Source organism: Mauremys mutica, chromosome 13, assembly GCF_020497125.1.
Source record: "Mauremys mutica isolate MM-2020 ecotype Southern chromosome 13, ASM2049712v1, whole genome shotgun sequence".
NCBI lineage: Eukaryota > Metazoa > Chordata > Testudines > Geoemydidae > Mauremys > Mauremys mutica.
This window is the reverse complement of record NC_059084.1, coordinates 9,943,328-9,962,732: the sequence shown is the minus strand read 5'-3', so window position 1 is coordinate 9,962,732 and position 19,405 is coordinate 9,943,328. Positions and strand designations below refer to the sequence as shown.

Below are 19,405 nucleotides of genomic sequence, written 5' to 3'. Positions count from 1 at the left end.
GATTTCATCACATGACAATCTTTAATTCAAGATGAATCATTAATTCCTGGTGACTCCAGGACAATCCTGGATGGTTGGCAACCCTACAGACAGCTAAAATACACTATTAAAAAAGAAACACTCCTCTGACCAAGGCACGTCCTCAGCTCGCTCCACACCACGCTGAGTCACTGACAGCGGAGGAGGCTGCAGTTCAGAACCACAGTTGTGCCTTGTTTACTCTTAGTCCCACTGAGGTGAAACAAGGCAGCGGGCCTCAGGCAGGGGCAGCCTGCCAAGGGGAGGCCACAGCAGGGTGAAAAATGGCTGCAACCCCCCCTTTGGAGAAATGGGGTGCTGCTGGCTGGGTTGAGGGCCTGCCCAGTGTGGCTGAAAGCTTGGCTGATTTGGTAAGGGCCTACAGAGCACCCAGGGGAAACCCCTGTGGGTCCCCCGGGACAGGGCTAGCTGTGCTTACACAGCTGAGGTGAGCACAGCCCTCAGTACTGAGAAAGCAACTGCAGTTTCTTGGGCCTAGGGAATGGCTCAGTGCTGTGCAGAAGGCCCAGGACATGTGCAAAGTCAGGAAGTTCTCAGCTCACCCCCAGCTTTCTGTTTCAAAGCAGGAAAGTCCCCTCCTGCAGGAGACCTAGTGAATCATTTCAGTAGAGAGAAAAGGGAGCAAGCCCCAGTACTCACAGATACAGACTGCTCCAGAGCAGCCTGCAACAGCATCAAGAAGCAGTTCAGCCCTTTGAGAACCTCTCAGCCAGGAAAGCTGCTCGCTCTCTCTCTCTTCAATCTCTCCACCTTTCTGAAGAGGGCTTCTACAGTTAGAGATGCCCTCTTCTCCCTGACTGGGCTACACGCAGCTGCCGTCTCTCCTTTCCAATCAGAGCAAAGGGAGGGAAGCAGCTGGACCCATTAACCTTTGCTGGCTAACTGCCCTTCTCCCGTATGTGTGGGAGTGCAGCTGTAATGAAAGAGGCCTTTACATTCCACTATATGTTCAGAAACCATGGAAGTGCTCACATACCACAGTGATGGATGACAAATAAAGATAAATATCCCACCTGAGCAGTATCTAGAACAGCTGCATGGAATGACACCAGGGTACTCACACATCAATAATGTTAACATTGCTGACAATGTTATCATAAGGGTTTGGATATGTGGTTATTTTTTTCTTAAAGCCCTAGCTTCTGGAATCATGTCATTTCATGAGACTTTCAACTTTTGTTTTAAGAACAAGTGAGTTTCTAGCACTCATGGCTGTGGAGAGAAGCTTGCAAATTTGGTCCAAGTGCACCCTAAAGGCTCAAAAACAAGAAGGCAAATACAAATATTTTTTAAAAGTCATATTTTTAAGCCAATTTCATGATTTTTGGGTGGGGGGGTTTGACTCTTGATCACTGAATAGTTGAGGTTGTCAGTACTGTATAAAGGGCTTGTTAGCTGCCTGCCTGGTCATGTCTATGTGTATTTACCATGTGCAGTTTCTGTAATTACATATGCAGATATGATGTGTGTTCACACAACTGTGAAAAATCTGGTCCTGCATTATGTGGTAGTGAATTTAGGCACTAGTGCTTTGAAGAAAACTGGTTTCAAGTGTCTGATTGTCAATGGAGACTTGACTCTGTCACAAACCATTTTTTTTTCCAGTGAGAGATTTAAAGGTTTTATTTGTGGGTGCAAAAAAGGGGAGGGTGGATTTTAAAAAGTCCAGGATTACCATAACACATCAATATTCATAAGCACTCAGAACACAGCTTTAATTGCTTTGATATTCTTGGTTAGATTTTTTAATCCTCTAGTTTAAAGGTTCTTCAGAATCTAATGTACAGTTCCTAGGAGAATCTATAAACATCACATGGACGTGGTGTAATTAAAAATGGTTTGATAGAGACATGTGAACAGCAGGCCTGGTGGCCCTTTGATTTACAGATAAACTCACAGAGTAAGTCACTCTTCCCTGATCTGGATTGTGAAGAGCATGTTAATCTCTCCTCAGGGACTTGTATCAGTGCTGAGACATACAGTGATGGGATGGTGGCAAGGAGGGACAACAGGAATTAAAACAGAAGTGGGCAAACTATGACCCACAGGCCACATCCGGCCCACGGGACTGTCTTGCCCGGCCCCCAAGCTGCTGGCCTGGGAGGCTAGCTCCGGCCCTTCCCCCACTGTTCCCCCTCCCCCGCAGCCTCAGCTCGCTCGCTCCACCGCTGGCGCCATGCTCTGGATTGCGGGGCTGTGAGCTCCTGGGGCAGCGCAGCTGCAGAGCCCGGCCCGACCCGGTCTCTGTGCTGCGTGGTGGCAGCGGCATGGCCCAGCTCCAGCCAGGCGGCGCAGCTGTAGTGCCACCAGCCACCAGTGCTCCAGGCAGTGCGGTAAAGGGACAGGGGCCACGGAGCAGGGGGGTTGGATAGAGGGCAGGGGAGTTCAGGGTGGTGGTCAGGGGGTGGGGGTATGGATAGGGGTCGGGGTGGTCGGGGGGGGACAGGGGGTTGAATGGAGCAGTCAGGAAGGAGGTGGGGGTTGGATGGGGCAGCAGGGGGCAGTCAGGGGACAGGGAGAAGAAGTGGTTGGATGGGGCTGGGGTCCTGGGGGGCCATCAGGAATGAGAGGAGGGGTTGGATGGAGCGGCAGGGGTCCGGGGGGCAGTCAGGGGACAGGGAGCAGGGATGCGTGGATGGGGCAGGAGTCCCGGGGGAGGCAGATAGGAGGTGGGGGGCCAGGCAATTTACAAAACCCAGTGCGGCCCTCAGGCCAAAAAGTTTGCCCACCCGTGAATTAAAAACGTGGCCACATTCTCAACTGGTGCATTTCTGCATAGCTCCATTCACTTCAGTAGAATTAGGCTGAGGTATAGGACCTGCTTCGTTAAGTCTAAGGAGAAATCAAAGACACCCACAAAAAATCCTCGGGTGTAGAAGGAAGCATGGCTGGAGTTGGGTACAGGGGTTGTTACTGAAGCACTAAAGCTCATGGGGCCATATCTTGCTACCGTTTACATTGGTGTAAATCAGGAGTAGCTATACTGAGCTCAGTGGAGTTACTCCACATTTACACCACTGATACTGAGAGTAGATTTGGCCCTCTCAGTGGTTTTAGGGGAATTAATAAACAAAAAGGCAAGGAGGCGCGTTCATGAAGGCTGCCAGGGTTCATTTTGTGCTTGAATCCTGATGCTGCCAGGCAAATCCAAGGAACTGATTTCAGTAGTGAATTTGATCAGGTGACAAATGCTAGGGGGAAACCTAGCATCAGAGACGTTAATTCATCATTTTAGTGTCTGGTCTCTATTGTATTTGACAATGCAACGTTATAAGATCATTTTAGAATTCTGCCCTTTATTTACGGTGATACTAAAATCACTCTCCTGGTGCCTGTGAGTCTCCATGTTAGCCCGTTGCTGGCAATCACGTTGGCTTTGGAACCTCCAGGCTCCTACTGTGTAACATCTATTTCAGGCAGGAAGCGAGGATCCTTAATATCGCCAGAAATCAGTAGAAACCCTTTCATATCTCTGTTGGCTGGATTATTGTTTGAAAGCTAGCAAATGCAGTAACTATAAATGCTTGTGTGTGGGTGTTCAATTACCTGAGATTCTCTGCAGATATTAGCAGCATCTCTTGGGGAAGTCTCATTTGGTATGCAAGATAAAATCGCTCTGGCACTGATCATATGATTTGAAGACTCAATCCTGAGGCAGCACTACTGAAAGGGGCGGTGAAGCTGCAGAAGACATTCACTCGGTTCAGACAGCAGGAAGCTGTGAGCAGCACATGAATTTTATTCACCAGGCACTAGTAAAGCTAGTGGACTCCTCTGTCATATCTGTAACCAGGAAACCACCCTGCATAGAGAGGCTTTATTTCTAGCAAGGCGATGGTTTTTTCAGGATGTATCATTGTCGATGCTAGAAAAGGGGCACCCATTGCTACATGAGCGGAGGCAGTAATTGCTGCAGAAGATTTCTAAGAACCCCATTTGATTCTCAGGGTAAATGCCTCCTCAAGAATGAATTTAACTGTAGTGGGGCACTATTTTCAGCTGACTTTGTTTGGAAAATAGGATGAAAAGAATGTATTCATCAGGGAAGGATTACACTGATAGCAGAGTAAACTAGAGGAAAACTTCCACCTGCACTGCTGGCATTTGGGAAGAATAAAAGGACTAAATATCCAGCTTTCAGGATTCTCTTCCTTCACTGACCGGAGATGATTTTCTAAGGAAAACCTCAACACCTGCACTCAGCCCAGTATAGACTTTTGCAAGAACAGACATGGTACAAAATGTGATTTTGGTGTTTTTCCGCAGGCGCCTGAGCCAAAGACCTGCTGTTGAGGAGCTCGAAAGAAGGAATATACTTAAACGTGAGTACTTTAAAAAAATAATAGTGTTTTGAAACTACTGAATACATTTCTCAGAGCCATTTCTCCGCTGTAGACAAGTTCATGCCCTCCCTTTGGGAATGGATTTGTAACCAATGGAATTTTCACTGGGGTGTGTTCTGGTGTCTATGTGTACTTGTCTGAAGGCATCCCCCTTAATGCAGAAAAAAGCAATAATACAAATGTAGTTTTTAAAATAATTCCTGTTGTTATGGCTGCATGAGGAAGGAAGCACGGTCTTGGTTTGAGTCAGTTTAGCAATCACCTCGATTATCATTTTGCATAGAGAGTCAGGGCACACTGTCAATTAAAATCCATCAATGCCAAAGTGAAGCGCACAGGCATCCTTGCAGAACAGTGACTTTCCTAGCAAGTAAATTGCATCAGATCCATTCCCGACCTTTCTAATTTAAACAGAAACTGAATTAAAGACAGGAAAAGGCAAGCTGAGACAGTGCAAGGGTATCAAACGCCTTGCCTGTTAGCATTGTCTGAGCAGCTGGAGACATTTGCTGAACTTCCTTTAGATGGCCGGGGAATCCCCAAAATGATGCGAACAGGGGAATCCTGAAAATTGTTTCTGTTGTCACATGGGGTAAGCTGGATGGGAAAGGTGGAGTTCCACTGCTTTAAGGAAAAGTATCACACATTCTGCTGTATTCATGGTGTATCTTTGCACCAAAAATGTAAAACACATTATTATGTGAAAAATAACCAATTACTTGTTCAAAGAAGCTTGAACAATTTAATGGAGTATGTGTTTGCATTCTCTGAAAGCAATGCTGTCTTTGGCTTTTAAATCAGATCTAATAATTTCGAGGGTTGTATTTCACTAGTACACAAAATTGATGAAGAAAGAAGGCCCTATGATCACAGGAGACATTAGTTTTCCAGAATGGTTTAGATTTAGGAAGGGTCTTCTTTACAAAATTAAATTGTGCTTTCCAATTTTTCTCCTGAAGGAGAAAACTAGAAATGTATAGGCAAATTATACTAACAAAGAGGAAAACAGCAGCATGACCACAAAGATTACAGTGTCAACTTAATTTGTGAGGATTTGGATTGCATGCTGCTTTTTCTTTCTTATCAGTTTATACAAGAGGGCCTGATGCTGCTCTCATTGAAGTCAATAGGCTTTGGAGACAGAGGGAACTGAAGGGTCATCTTCGGTTGGTTCAGTTATTCAAGTACATCAAACCATTTACTTTGTAAATAGTTCTTGTGATATGTAAATTAATTACCCACTCAACGCATACACAGAGTCATTTATACATATTCAAATTACAAACAACACATAACACAAATTCTTGTGACCTGTAAACATATTAACCCAATTTAACCTCAACCCCCAGCCATCAAAAGGAAAATCAATTGAGCTGAAATTTCTCTATCAGATGGGGCCAGATTTGCAAAAGAGTGAACACACTGCATCTCCCATTGAAAACCTGCTCCCTTCATTCTCTGGTCTAAATCAGAGCCGAGCTTCTCTGAGAATGTGGTCCTTCATGTTTGTTACTTTCTGATGTACGCTGGCTACATCCTTAATCTAGGTTAAACTGACCAGCTTTAATATTAAAAAAACTATTGTGTTACATTCATATAATGAGCTTACAGAGGGAGCTAAAGCAGAACAGAAGATGAAGCAGAATTAAAGATATGTCCTCAATGCCAGCTAAACATACTGGGTTAGATTTACCATGCATAAATCTGGACTAACTCTGTCAGCTTCAGTGCAGTTACTCTGGGTTTGCATGGGGTGCACTTGGATCAGAAGCTGCACAATTGTACTTGTGTTACCTTTTTCATTACCTAAAAATGTCAGCTACATTGCAAAGAACCCAGGTCATCACTGAGCCAGCAGGGACGTTAGAACGGGTGACAAAGAAGGGTAAATAATTTGACTGCAACAGTTGAAAAGTCAGTGTTCAAGTTAGTGATAGAGAGATACTGACACTGTTCCCAATGACTTTAATGAGAGCATGATTGGATCTGATCCTGCCAAACCATGATTATGTTAGTACCCCCATTGAAATCAGTGTGACCTCATGACTTGTAAGTGCTATTATGATGTTACTTTTTTAAAGTATTCATGAAATGAAGAGAAATATTTTTTTTTTACTCTCCCTCATAGAGGTGACTCTTGGATAAGAGAGGTACTTAAAAAAAACTCCAGCACTTACTTATAATCTTATTGATTTTATTCATTCCTCTATCTTTAAATATAGAACACTGCTTGTTCAGTACAGGGCATGACTGCCACAGTAACTGTGTGTTCAAACCTAAAAATCAGTCCCAGGAGTTCAGAAGGGTTTTCTATTATATTCTGAGAGCAAGCCATTGATATTCATGTACAAAGAGGCAGCTTCTCTTACATCGGATTGTACAATCCCTGCTTCATTCTTAACACTGGTGATTGCTTCCGTGTCATGAATAGTTTAGAATTCCCTGCATAACTCATACAGAGCAAGGGTGTGAGTTTCACTACTGCATGTGACACTGTGTAATGGGACTATTACTCCATTGAGATGTGTAGTGTTAAAGTCAGCCATTTACTAATGAATGGATCTAAATACAGCAATGTGAGGTTGCTGTGAAAATCTCTCTAGTTCTTCTCTGTACTAATATTTGCATTCTGTAATATCCCTGCTGACACTTCCTTCCATCAGATAGGTAAAGTTTACCAGATAGGTAAAGTTTACCATGATAGATTTGCTTCCTATCAATTGCTTTTCATACTTCCACAATTGTTAAGCAAAATGAGTTTAACTTTATCTAAATCTAGATATGCCATTATTGATACGGACCATGATGTGTGCGTAGCATTTCAAACTGACAAAAAGCAATCTTCAGACCAGATAGGCATATTCGTGTTTCCATCTTAGAAAACCACCCAGTGCCCATGTAGAATGCATCATGACTATATTCTGATGGACATTTAGATTGATGGAGAACAGCTTTTTTTTCTTTAAGTCAAAATACAACCATAAAGGGCTAATCAAAAAGGGGCTAATAAATATTTAACTAGGCACGTTAGTTACTTCCTGGAGGCATCTTTTTTTTTTCATATTTCCCCCTCAGATACTGCAGCCAATTGCTATCTAAATCTTTGTCTCTAAGTCTCACTGACACTTCTGAAGCACTGCCATATCATCAGTCTCATGTACTCTACTTCAAAGTCATATACACCACCACTCTAGTGTACTGTGTGATTTTAGGTTCTCTGATTTACATTTTCTGTTTACCTAGTTGCAGCTGTGTTGCTACAATACTTCTTTAAATAGATAAATGTGTCTGTATTTCAATGTAATCTAAAGAATACAGAAAAAGGGAGGGGCAAGAAAAGGCTCATTTCCAAAAATAGCCTTTTAAGACACAGTAGTTTAACACTGACAACATTTAACAGAATATGCCTTTTGCTTAACTGAGAGACGATGATAACACTGTTATCTATAGCAGTGGTTTTCAACCTGTGGTCCACAGACCCCTGGGGGGCTGCAGACTATGTATAAGATTTCCAAAGGGGTCTGCATCTCCATACAAATTTTTTTAGCAAATGAAAAAAGGTTGAAAACCACTGATCTCTAGGCTCACTGAATGGTTAAGCATCTTTTCCCTAAGTCTCTAGCATTGTTTAGGTCATGGACTTGAGTCTAAATTTAGTAACAGCACTAGAAATAGAAAATCCATTAAGTAGTATCCCAAGGCAAAGACTATATTTCACACAATGGTCCAGGACTCGAGTCTATTTTTAGATCCAGTGTGTAGGCGTTATCACGGCTTGAATGTTAATGGAACACACAAAAGCAAACTGGCTTAGGTTAGAACAGAATATCACAAAAGAAAACCTGTGAGTATAAAGAGGCTCTAATACAACTGGCATATCTTGAATAGTAGAGGGAAAAGGATAGTGTGTAAGTCAAGGATGAATAGTATAGCAATGTGACCAACTAAATAGGAAGCCTGAGAGCATAAGCTCACGAGGTACATGCTTTCCCTGAAGTACGTACAGGAAAATGCTTCAGCATCTTAATGCAAGTGTGACAGGACTCTAACAAAGACATGGCATAACAATCATTCATTCATAATTTTAAAGGTATTGCTTTTCCCTCTAAAATTTTATCTAGCCGAAGAATTGGACTGGCTGCTTTATGTTTATTAAAGCTCATTGTAACTGGAGGTTATGTCACAGGAAAAGCTGACAGTGGCATACGTGCTTCTGTGTCCTCATTGAAAGGTAGCTGTATATTCTGGCAATGCACCAAGCAGGCATAGTAAGGACTGAGCTAGCAATTCAGAAGGACTAAGGAACAGCACCACGCTTCTCCATATTGTAACTTTTATTGCCTGGATGTATTGGAAACAGCCGATCTTCCTACATGAGGAAAGTCATCTCTTTTTTTATTTTTTCTGCAGAAAGAAATGATCAAACAGAGCAGGAAGAAAGAAGGGAAATCAAGCAGAGGCTGACAAGAAAGGTAAAATCTTGAAATGTTTTCAGTGACATTTAAAAAGCTGAATGCAAACTAATAACAGAGAACCCAGAGTAAAAACACTATCTAAATATTTTAAATAATTGTAAAGACAAACAGCCATGGTGGTCACCATTAAAAAGTCAACATGTATACACAATGATATGTGAGATAGTAGTATTTAATAACTAGAATAGAAAATAACTACAATATCTCAGATAATTATCCACAAATGTTGGCCTTAAAATGGCGTTCACTGTATTTGAGAGGCTAATAGAAAATTTACACAAGAACCTAAAATCAGCTAATTTGAGATCATTTGCCTCATACTGCAGATTTTGCAACTATATTGCTAGGAAAGCAGTTCCTTTCCACTGTTCGTACCAGTGAGAATCCCAGAGTAAGCTGCTTCCTTGCTGAGCAGCAGGTGCATTCCTGCCTGAAATTTCTGTTTGCAGACCTTTTCATTTGAAGGTCTCAGATTCTAGGCCTGATGCTGTCATTGCTCTGTTTGCAGAAGTCCCCGTGGAAGTCAGTGGTAACACAGTGCAATATTCAAAGGCACATTGTGATGATAGTTTGCTGAGCCTTGGGTCTGTAGTTCTTACACTGGGCCCAATCCCGAAGCCCTTATTCAGACAAAGTTATGGGAATTGTGCAAGATTGAGCCCTTACATTGTAATTCATTGTGGTTACTTGAAATATATTACAACTTCAGCTTTAGAAAGCTGTGCGTGACAAGATGTTCCATTATAAAGCCACTGAACAATAGCCCTCAGCTCCATTTACCCCATTATTACTGTTTAACAATAATACTCAGAAGCGTTTCAGTAGCTCCTTGAGATAAAGACACATGGAAAGCGAAGTCTAGTTAATAGAAAAATGCCTGTGTAGAAAGACTAAAGATAGCACAGTATCAAAATTAATTATTTTCCTTTACAAAAACTATCCTAATGTTTCTAATCATAGATAAGTTTCACTCACTGACTGTAGGACAGATTCTGAACCCAGTTATAACACTGTGAATCTGGAATGATGGTGTTACCCATGTAAATAAGATCAGAATCTGTCTCTATATCTCAGTGTTCCTGTGCATTTAAGACGAATTAATCAATTTCAAATATTTTCAGATGTATATTTTGTATACATAAATATACAATACACAAAATGAAGATGGGGACTAAAATGCATGTGATTCCATTTTCGTGCTGTTGAATGTATGTCTCAATTTTACTTCCTATTCATACTGATATACTTCTTTACAAAACTTATTGATACAGCTCAATCAGAGACCTACAGTCGATGAACTAAGAGACAGAAAAATTTTAATTCGATTCAGCGATTATGTAGAGGTGGCAAAAGCACAGGACTACGACAGACGAGCAGACAAACCATGGACAAGACTATCAGCAGCCGATAAGGTACAGGCATACTTACAAATATAATTAAGACTACTGTCTTTTTGTTTCTTTGCTTGTAAGCAGTACCTCAGGTCACGTAAACAGTGATATTACTAGACAAGTCTCCATAGTCTAAGGAAATACATCTTGGAGTGAGTATTCGCTCTTGGTGAAAGAGACACACCATACTCCCCATGAGCCAAATTTTGTACTCTGGAGTTACTTACACACACACACTCTCTCTCTCTCTCTCTCTCTCTCTCTCAGTGAGGTACTAATAGCTGATGCAGATTTAAGTACTTTAAATGTTCCTGCACTTTCAGCATACAGAAGCCACACTGACCACGGGATGTAATAGTGAAAAGGCTTTCTTTTTAAAAAACAAAAACAAACAGTTATTAGAAAAAGTATGGAGTGCAGTATACTACACGATCTATCATAGATCTTTGCCACCCATTACTGTAGTGTCTGAGAAATTTAGGACCAAACTTTACCCCCAAAAGTTACTCAGTACAAAATCTTTGTTACAAACACATCTCTGATCTGACACGTGCCTGTGTGTTAAAGCTTCACAAGTTTAGGTAGCTAAATTACATAGTAGTAGTATGTACAAATTTACAAAAGCACTCCAATCTGATCCAGGCCATTAACAGTAGTCATTTGGGGAAAAGGCATAAATCAATTTACAGCTGTTTTGGATTTTATGGTGTGTAATGTACCAAGGAGGAAATTTTTCCCCTCACCTATGATTGTGCAACACTACACATAACATCTGGTCCATTATTTGCATATTGTGACAATGCAGTCTGATTTTTATTTTGAAATGGGCCATTACTGAAATTCTCCACATTTCAACTGTCCAGTTGCTGGATGAGGAACCTCTGCTTCTGCTCACTAACTTAACCAGAGTGTCATTCAGTGTTGGGGAGTGAGCATTACGATTTTATGTTCCTCTCAGGACTGCTTCTATAAAAGTGTCTTAGCATCAGCTAGTCAGTGATGACTGATGATATGGAGTAATCCTTTGCAATAAGGGTTTGATGATAGTATTTATGTCAATGTCTTTAAAAGACAGTGACCAGTATGCATGGAGAGAAGCTGAATATTGGCTCTCCTCAATATTGGCTGGCCACATGTCCTTTGTTTGTAGCCTACCACACTCTACATGGAATTTGCTGTTTTGATTATTTTTAAGGGCTCTTATTTGCTATTTTTTTAAAAAATGTTTACGAATGCAAAATGATTTTTTAACCTTACTTCCATTTTCAATTCGTAGGCAGCAATTCGTAAAGAGCTAAATGAATACAAAAGTAATGAAATGGAGGTACATGCATCAAGCAAGCATTTGACAAGGTCAGTCATCCAGATATTTGTTCATTTTCCTTTACTTGCAGTATCAATTCTTTTGAGCCCTGAATCTGCAGAATATATTGTTCTTGCATGGCTCTAAAATCTGCAGAAAAAGCTTTACCTTGGGGAAAAAAACATAAAAGTGCTTCTGCTTCATCTCAGAGTATATTTGCTGTTAGATTATCATCTGTTGACAAGCAACTCCCTCCCAAAACCCCCAACCCTCAAAATATATTGTTTGTACCTGTGATTTAAAAGGCCATGACTGGAGAAGGAACACAGGATGTACTGTACAGAGAACATGACATGTGATTTAACGCAGCTGAATAGGCAAAGTATTTACGTTTGCAGTCTCATCATTCAGCTGTAATACCAATGCTGAACAATAATAAGACAAAGTGTTTGTACTATAGTACATAATAGAAGGCCTGTACTGATTATAAATAATACACAAAGGATTCACTCTGCTGGATTTTAAAAGAAAAAGCTACTTGAGGAGTTTAATTAGGCAGATTAAAATGACACATTTTGAAATGTGGCCAGGATACCAGGGTTAAATACTCCTAACCACTTTCAGCTAGTGCCATCGTGCCACTAGTGTTTAGGACTTTATTTTTACATCTCATCCAAGAGAAGAACTGTCCAATGCCTCAGGGTATTTCTTCTGTACAGATTCAGAGGAAAGAGTGCCACTTAGTATATCAACAATACCTCTACTGGCAGTACCTGGTTGGTTGGGTATTTTTTTTAAAAAGGTGCACATCAAAATACCAAATCAGTGTTGGTTATTTTGTGAAAGCTGACAGGATCACAGCATATCATTGTATATTATTAGCAACAAACAAAACGATGGCCCATATCTTTAAAAAAAATTCATGCACAATTGTGTTTGCATGCTCAAATAATTATACATGCTAATGATTTTTCAGACAGCTAACTGATGACATGTGCATGCAGTTACTGTGTCTGGCCATGCAAACATGGCAGATGCACACACAATGTGCACATATTTTCAAACACACACATATACTTTTCTGAAAATGGAGGCTATCAAAGAGGGATCAGCCTGAGCACTATTCTAGCTTGTTCACATTTTTTGCCATTATTGTAGGAGTTAAAACAGCAAACAGGTGTGGTAAAACAATCACATATAACATCCATTAGGTACTTTTGAGGTACACAAGTCAAAGGGTATAAGAACATATGAAGATATTTAATTTCACTACCACACCTCCTAAAAAGGCAATAATAAAAAGGTTTTGAATAATCTCATGATAGATTTTAAAATAATTCTATGCATTTTACCAAGTCTTGCTTGCTGTGGAATTACTGTCACCATCACATCCCCTTGCTATGTATATTCAGGTATATGGCATTTACCAATTATGATTTGAACAGTAATTGTTAAACCCGGAAGATTATGTGTCTACTAGCATAATTTTCATATGTAATGGGTATGCCCAAAATGATATTCTAATTAATTCATAATCATGCTGAAAACATCTGATACTGTAAACTGCTTGTTACATCATTAAAATCCTTTTAAAGACACCACTTCAGTTCTACAACCACAATAATGTACTACAAACATGCTGGAATGAGTCAGGTGTTTTGCTACTATTGTCATGTCAAAATTGCATTCTGCCTATCTATTATTACTATTTAGATAATGGTAGAAGCCAAACTGTGGCAGGCACTTTGCAAAGACACGGCTCTCAGCCTCAAAGGTATTTAGGTGGCTAACTCCTATTTAAATCAATCAGTGAGATGCCTAAATATCTTTGAAGATCTGCACCACAGTCATTGTTTTGGAGGGTACATTCTAAAAAAAGGCAGACAGAGAAAGAAGTAAAGAGAAGCAATTAACATACAAGCAAAGTGGTAAGGGTGATGATAGGCACATCCTATTAGTTCATTTTTGTTTTCTTTCCAAAACTTAAACCCCTGAAGTATCCCTTTCTTCACAACTCAGCCCCCTAGTCTTTCCCCCACACCAATTCCCAGCCTCACTTCCATCCTCCTTATTGTAAATACATGATGGGGAGATTTGGAAGTGGGAGTCAATGAAGAACGAAAAGAACATAACAGAACTCAAGGAAGAGAGAATTTGTAGTTGAGAAAGCCCACATGCAGAGAGGACTTTCGCCAGAGGCACTCAGTAGTACAGGACCAAAACCAAAAGGATAAAATGCTATGAACCTTAGCATATTATTAGTCATATTGCCTTATATGTAGAACATGTTGGGGATCTTTCATGAAAAAAGATGCTCTAGAAATGTGATTCAATGGTATTAAACAAAATGGACATTTTTAAATAGTACTATTTCTTATTGCAATAATATATTTTAAAAAATGCTGTTATAAAGTGATTTTTAAAATCTCTTTTTTATAACCTTCTAGATTTCACAGGCCATAGAGATTTTCTTCTGAGAAGAATTTGTCTTTACTTTTGATACTGCTGCTGAACACACATCAGGGAACGTATAAAGGTCTTTCCCTGAAGTTCAGTACACGATAACCTGACGTTTGTGTGAGAGAAGGACCGTGCAGGTGAAATCTCTGCAGCATGTACACACAGGAGCTACCAGAGGACGTACTTCGCTCTTTGATGCCTGAAGAGTGATGGCCTGTGGGGTGGGAGGATCAGTTGAAAACGAATGAAGTAAAGCTACTGGAAGGAACTTACTGCTCTCCTTTAACCCTTGTTTTAAACTGTTTTGAAGCATATCTTGGAAAAGGAGATGTTGTGCATGTACAGGCTTTACCATTCCAGGGCCTCTGACATAATGGACATGACGCACTGTCATTCAGTATTATGTTGACAAGACATTTTGAACTAATCACAATTAGTTTGTAAAAAACTTACGTTCATGTTATACAAAATGATTTAATGTATTATAATTTTTCTCTTTTTTATATAATGTCTAATGAAAACACAGCTGCAACATTTTTGATTCCTGTTAATTTTGTTCTTTAATTAAATGACTACTTATTGCAGGAAATGAGCGCACTTCTTTTAAATTACTTTTTTTCCGGGGGGGGATTGAAGGGGAGGGGATTTGTAATTATGGGCCAGATTTCCTGCACCACAAAAGTCAGCACACAGTCTGGGAGACCACGATCAGTGGAATTTAGACAATGGGCTTCCCATCTTGTGGAGGAAAGATATTGGACCAGTTGTTTACAACTGGAGTTACAGTAAGCTGAGCTACAACAGCTGAGGACTTTGTAAGAAATGTGGTCCATCACTACAGTAAAAAATTACTAAGCTTTGGCAAATTTAAACATGACATAGGTAAACTGTTAAATACACGTTATTGACTATCAAACTATTGATAGTTGTATTCTTTTTCTAGTAAAATGTATGTGAGATTTGATAACTTCCTGATGAGGAAAAAAGATCCTTCTACTAATAAATAATTACTAAAAACAAACCTAACAGAAATGATTATGAAAAACTATAAGCAAGATAGGCCACAACACTTAGCAAAATCCAGAAACAATGAGAATATTTGCCTAAGTAAGGAATACAGGATTTGGCTAAAAATCATAAATATGTAAGCGATAATGTTAACAGTTGGTAATATTGATGAAAATGTGAGTGATACTTGCATAAGATATTCTGTTTCTTTATATCAGAGGGGTAGCCGTGTTTGTTTTTCTATTTCTTTAGTGACTGTAATAGAAGTGGCACATACACATACAAAGCAAAATTTTGTCCATAGATGTTTAAAGTTCTATCCTTTGTAAAAGTTTTAAAAGTAAAAAATTTTGGGTAGGACATGTCAACCTCAAGCCAGCAGAAAAGACCCCAATGAAGACATGAAAGCAAATAAGCAAGCAGATAAAAGGTAAAGGGAATTATGGATATAGACTCCTGGTAAATGACTGCAGGATGGTGTGCAGAATTAATATATCTAATGGATGGACTAATTGCTTTGGGTTCTCCAGTGATCAGCACTGGAGTGAAATGTCTCATTTAACTACAATGATCTATTGTACTCCCTCCACAATAATAGGAGTTATGAATGTACAGAACATACTGATAATATACTTAGTTGCAGCCATTGCTAGAAGCCATTTGTGAATCTTTGCAGGGCATGTGTCCAAGGCATGATTAAGAACCTGCTGAACAGTTCAGATTACTGTCTAGCTAGATTTAATTTTGTATAACCTTATAAATATTGGTCACATAGACCTAAGTCTAAGTGCCTGAGTAACCATCATGATTTAATCCAATGATTTGTCTCTTTAATTACCCGATTTTAGAACTTGGTAGCCTCATCGTGGAAATCTATATCATCATGCTAACTGGTATTTTAACATTTTTATTAGAATAATCCAACCACAGGTTCTGATATTTGACAGTCATAATATAATGAATGAAAATTCAGGAGTAATACAAGAGTGAAAACATCAACTAAAGAAACACCTCTCAGTAAGAAATACTTTTTCTAATTTGAGAGGGAAAACAGATGAGCCTTGCAGTATAAACAAGATCATGGGTTGTACACTTATTATTATTATTATTTGCATTATCATAGTGCCTCATAGCCCTAGTCAAAGACCATGACTTCATCTTCTGTACAAACAGCGCAAAAAGACAATCCCTGCCCCTAAGCGCTTGCAATCTAGGTACCAAGTTTGGAGTTGAGCAAAACATTTTAGTTTACCAGTGATTCACCTTCCCACTAAGCCCTCATTAATAAATACTACTTTGATAAGAAAATGGTTCTGAAAAATAATATAAGCACAAAGGAATATTAATTATACATTAGTCAGGGCAGCTTTTTAAAAAAAAATGCAACTACATGTGTATTATTTTTACAACATACAGATGCAAAGTAAAAAAAAGCATTTGTATTTTATACAATCTTCAAAACTTTGCAATTTTTTCAAAGAAAATATTAGTTTAATGCATTCTTGAATAATTCAAGCGTGCTGGTAAGAAATCTTTGATTCATATCAGGAGGTCCACCTAGTGGAAATGACAAGCAATCACATATTAGGTCTGAGAGAATTTACCAGTTGATTTATGACTTAATCATAAACTTCTATAACCAACGGAGATATTAATCAACATTTGTTAAGCTACACTGACAATCATGAACTAAGTTTCAAGATCAATCAGATAACCTGCAAAGAATTTTTTTAAAAATTGGCTTCTGCATTTTTTTCTTCTTTATTATACTTAAAGAACTACTGGAAGGATGACATCACAAGAGCTAAGAAAGTGAAAGCTGAATGTCTAAAAGGGAAAGGAATTTTTAATTGGACTGTTTAAAGCTCTTTTTTTTAATTAATTCCTAGTTAAGTTTATTAACTAATATTTTGGATAAAATAATCCTTTGTGAAATACTTGATATGCTCACCCCTTGACTTAATTCTTTAGCTCACAGTAGACTTCCCTGAGGCATCCCCGAATTCCTCTAGCTAAAAGGGAGGAACATACTTGTCATTCCTGATATATTTATGTCAAACAAAAGCAATTCCCTCCCTCAACTTTTTGGTCTTTTTATATACATACTAAAGACGCAAATACCAGCACAAGCCCATTTTTTAATAAATAGTTGATTGGTCACCTTTTAAGAACTACTTTGGTCCCCCACAAGGATATTTCAGACAAAACAAGCTTCCTAAAAGCATTAAACCTGTGCATGTGGTGGAAGAGGCAGAATGATTAGGGACAAGGGGACAACAGAATTTTTCACTTCTAGGTCACTGGTGAAAATCGAGGCCTGGGTCTTCCATGACTAACAGTTATCATCTGATCATTGTTTGGTGGCCCATGTGATATAGAGACTGTCACTATAGAAAGAACATATCCATTGTTAGCAGAGCGTAACACCACCACCAGTATATTCAAAGCTCAAAGGTTAACTATTATAAGTGAATAGCCATATCTTGTGAAGTGCTGAGCTGTTGTCTCCCACAGAAGTTCATGAGAGTTAACAGCTCAGCACCTTAAAGCAGTGGTTCTCAAACTTGGGCCACCGCTTGTTCAGGGAAAGCCCCAGGTCGGGCAGGTTTGTTTACCTGCCGTGTCCGCGGGTTCGGCTGATCGCGGCTTCCACTGGCTGCAGTTTGCCGCTCCAGGCCAATGGGGGCTGCAGGAAGGGCAGCCAGCATGTACCTTGGCCCGCGCTGCTTCCTGCAGCCCCCATTGGCCTGGAGCGGTGAACCACGGCCAGTGGGAGCCGCAATCGGCCAAACCTTCGGGGGCGGCAGGAAAACAAACCAGCCCAGCCCGCCAAGGGCTTTCCCTGAACAAGCGGCAGCCCAAGTTTGAGAACCACTGCCTTAAAGGATCAGACCTATAATCAATTTATTCATATATCTCCTCTAAATAAAGAAGCAAACATAACACCAAATAAATAATACAAAATTAGTAGCAGCTAGTGGAAGGCACAGCACCTTAATGAAGTTGGTATTTATTGATGTGACCACCAATGCAAAATTAACTGAAACTGAGTGAGTTAACAAATATAAAGAATGGAATCAGTACCAATTTTGGAACAGAAAACAGCTTCACATAAGTGTAACCAAGCACCGTAAATCAATAAACACAGTACATGCAGTGAAAGTTCAACAAAATCAGAGTGGAACAATAATAGAGAGGTGCAGATTACAGGAAAGGTAATAGTTATTAGGGAATTATCTGATTAGGATGATCTCAATAATTGTGAATTGGAATAAACAGACCAAATTGTTTGCTGGGGTAACTAAAACTTAGTTAATGGATTTATGCTAGCAGAAGAAAAGGTTACTCACCGTGAGCACTAACAGTAGTTCTTCAAAAGGTGTTGTCTTATGGGTGCTCCACTGCAGATGCGCTTTTGAGAAGAGATTTTAAGTAGTACTGCTTGTTCAGTACACACATGAACCCTACACAACCCTATGCGCCACACCAAGACTATATAGAGCTGCATGGGCAAACCACCCTCAGTTGCTTCTCTACCGTGAAGTTCCATAGCAGAAACTCCAAAGCAGAGGGGAAGGAGGGCTGGTAGTGAAGCATTGCTAGGGACACACATCTCGAAGAACTACAGTTACTGCACAGGGTGAGTAACCTCTCCTTCTTCTCTGAGTAGTGTCCCCCTGACTACTCCACTTCAGGTGACTACTGAGCAATACCCTCTAGTGGAATGGGAACAGACTTCGGAATAGAGGCCAAAAGTGAAGATAGTATAGTAGAGGCAAACATAGCATCTAAAGCTGAGTCTGAATTACTGCAAAATGTTTAGAAAAAGTGCATATGGAGGTACAAGTTGCAGCTCTACAGAGCTCAGTTATGAGGACATTCTTAAGCAAGGCAGCTGAAGCAGAAAGAGATCTAGTACTTTAGGAGGAGGTTGGAGATCATTAGAATGATCGGAAAAGATCCATCCAGAGAGTTTTTGATTGGAAATTGGGGATTCCTTGTACCTGTCAGCAATAGACACAAACAACATGGGAGATTTTCTAAATGGCTTAGTCCTGTCCAGGTAAAAAGCTAATGTCCTCTTAACACTGAGTGTATGCAATACTGTATCATCTTTAGTCAGGTTTGGTTTAGGGGGAAAAAAAGGAAGATGCATAGTCTGGTTAATGTGATGTATTTCTATACAAATGGCAGGCCATCCTGGACTATCTGTTTTAGAGAGCTTTACCAACCACAGATTTACAGAGACTCTGAGTTCAAAATGGCCTAAAATATGCACCAGTTTGCTTAGGCCTTGTGGTAATGCCACAAATTTGTAAATGTGAAAAAAAGACACAAAGTATATTTTTTCTGAAATGTTTAATACACATTTTCAATATGGTTAAA

General features: G+C 39.8%; 1 protein-coding gene and 1 long non-coding RNA gene across 10 annotated transcripts in view; one reads left to right on the top strand and one right to left on the bottom strand.

Annotated features, from left to right (window-relative positions):
- The window catches only part of LOC123348564, an 82,410-nt gene extending 81,507 nt beyond the window's left edge, over positions 1-903 (bottom strand). The window contains exon 1 of the long non-coding RNA XR_006573214.1: positions 679-903. This is a non-coding gene — a long non-coding RNA (uncharacterized LOC123348564). The remainder of the gene's footprint in view (positions 1-678) is intronic.
- The window catches only part of PHACTR3 (phosphatase and actin regulator 3), a 165,121-nt gene extending 150,554 nt beyond the window's left edge, over positions 1-14,567 (top strand). For 5 of the 9 annotated variants that reach the window (XM_044986069.1, XM_044986068.1, XM_044986073.1 and 2 more), the window contains 5 exons: positions 4,306-4,361; positions 8,793-8,854; positions 10,129-10,269; positions 11,525-11,601; positions 13,999-14,565. In XM_044986069.1, coding sequence (XP_044842004.1) covers positions 4,306-4,361; positions 8,793-8,854; positions 10,129-10,269; positions 11,525-11,601; positions 13,999-14,014 — 352 coding nt within the window. In that variant the 3' untranslated portion in view covers positions 14,015-14,565. Of the gene's footprint in view, positions 1-4,305; positions 4,362-8,792; positions 8,855-10,128; positions 10,270-11,524; positions 11,602-13,998 lie in introns of those variants that run through there. The other 4 variants (XM_044986072.1, XM_044986076.1, XM_044986070.1 and 1 more) reach the window with 4 other exon arrangements.
- Positions 14,568-19,405: the final 4,838 nt, after the last annotated feature.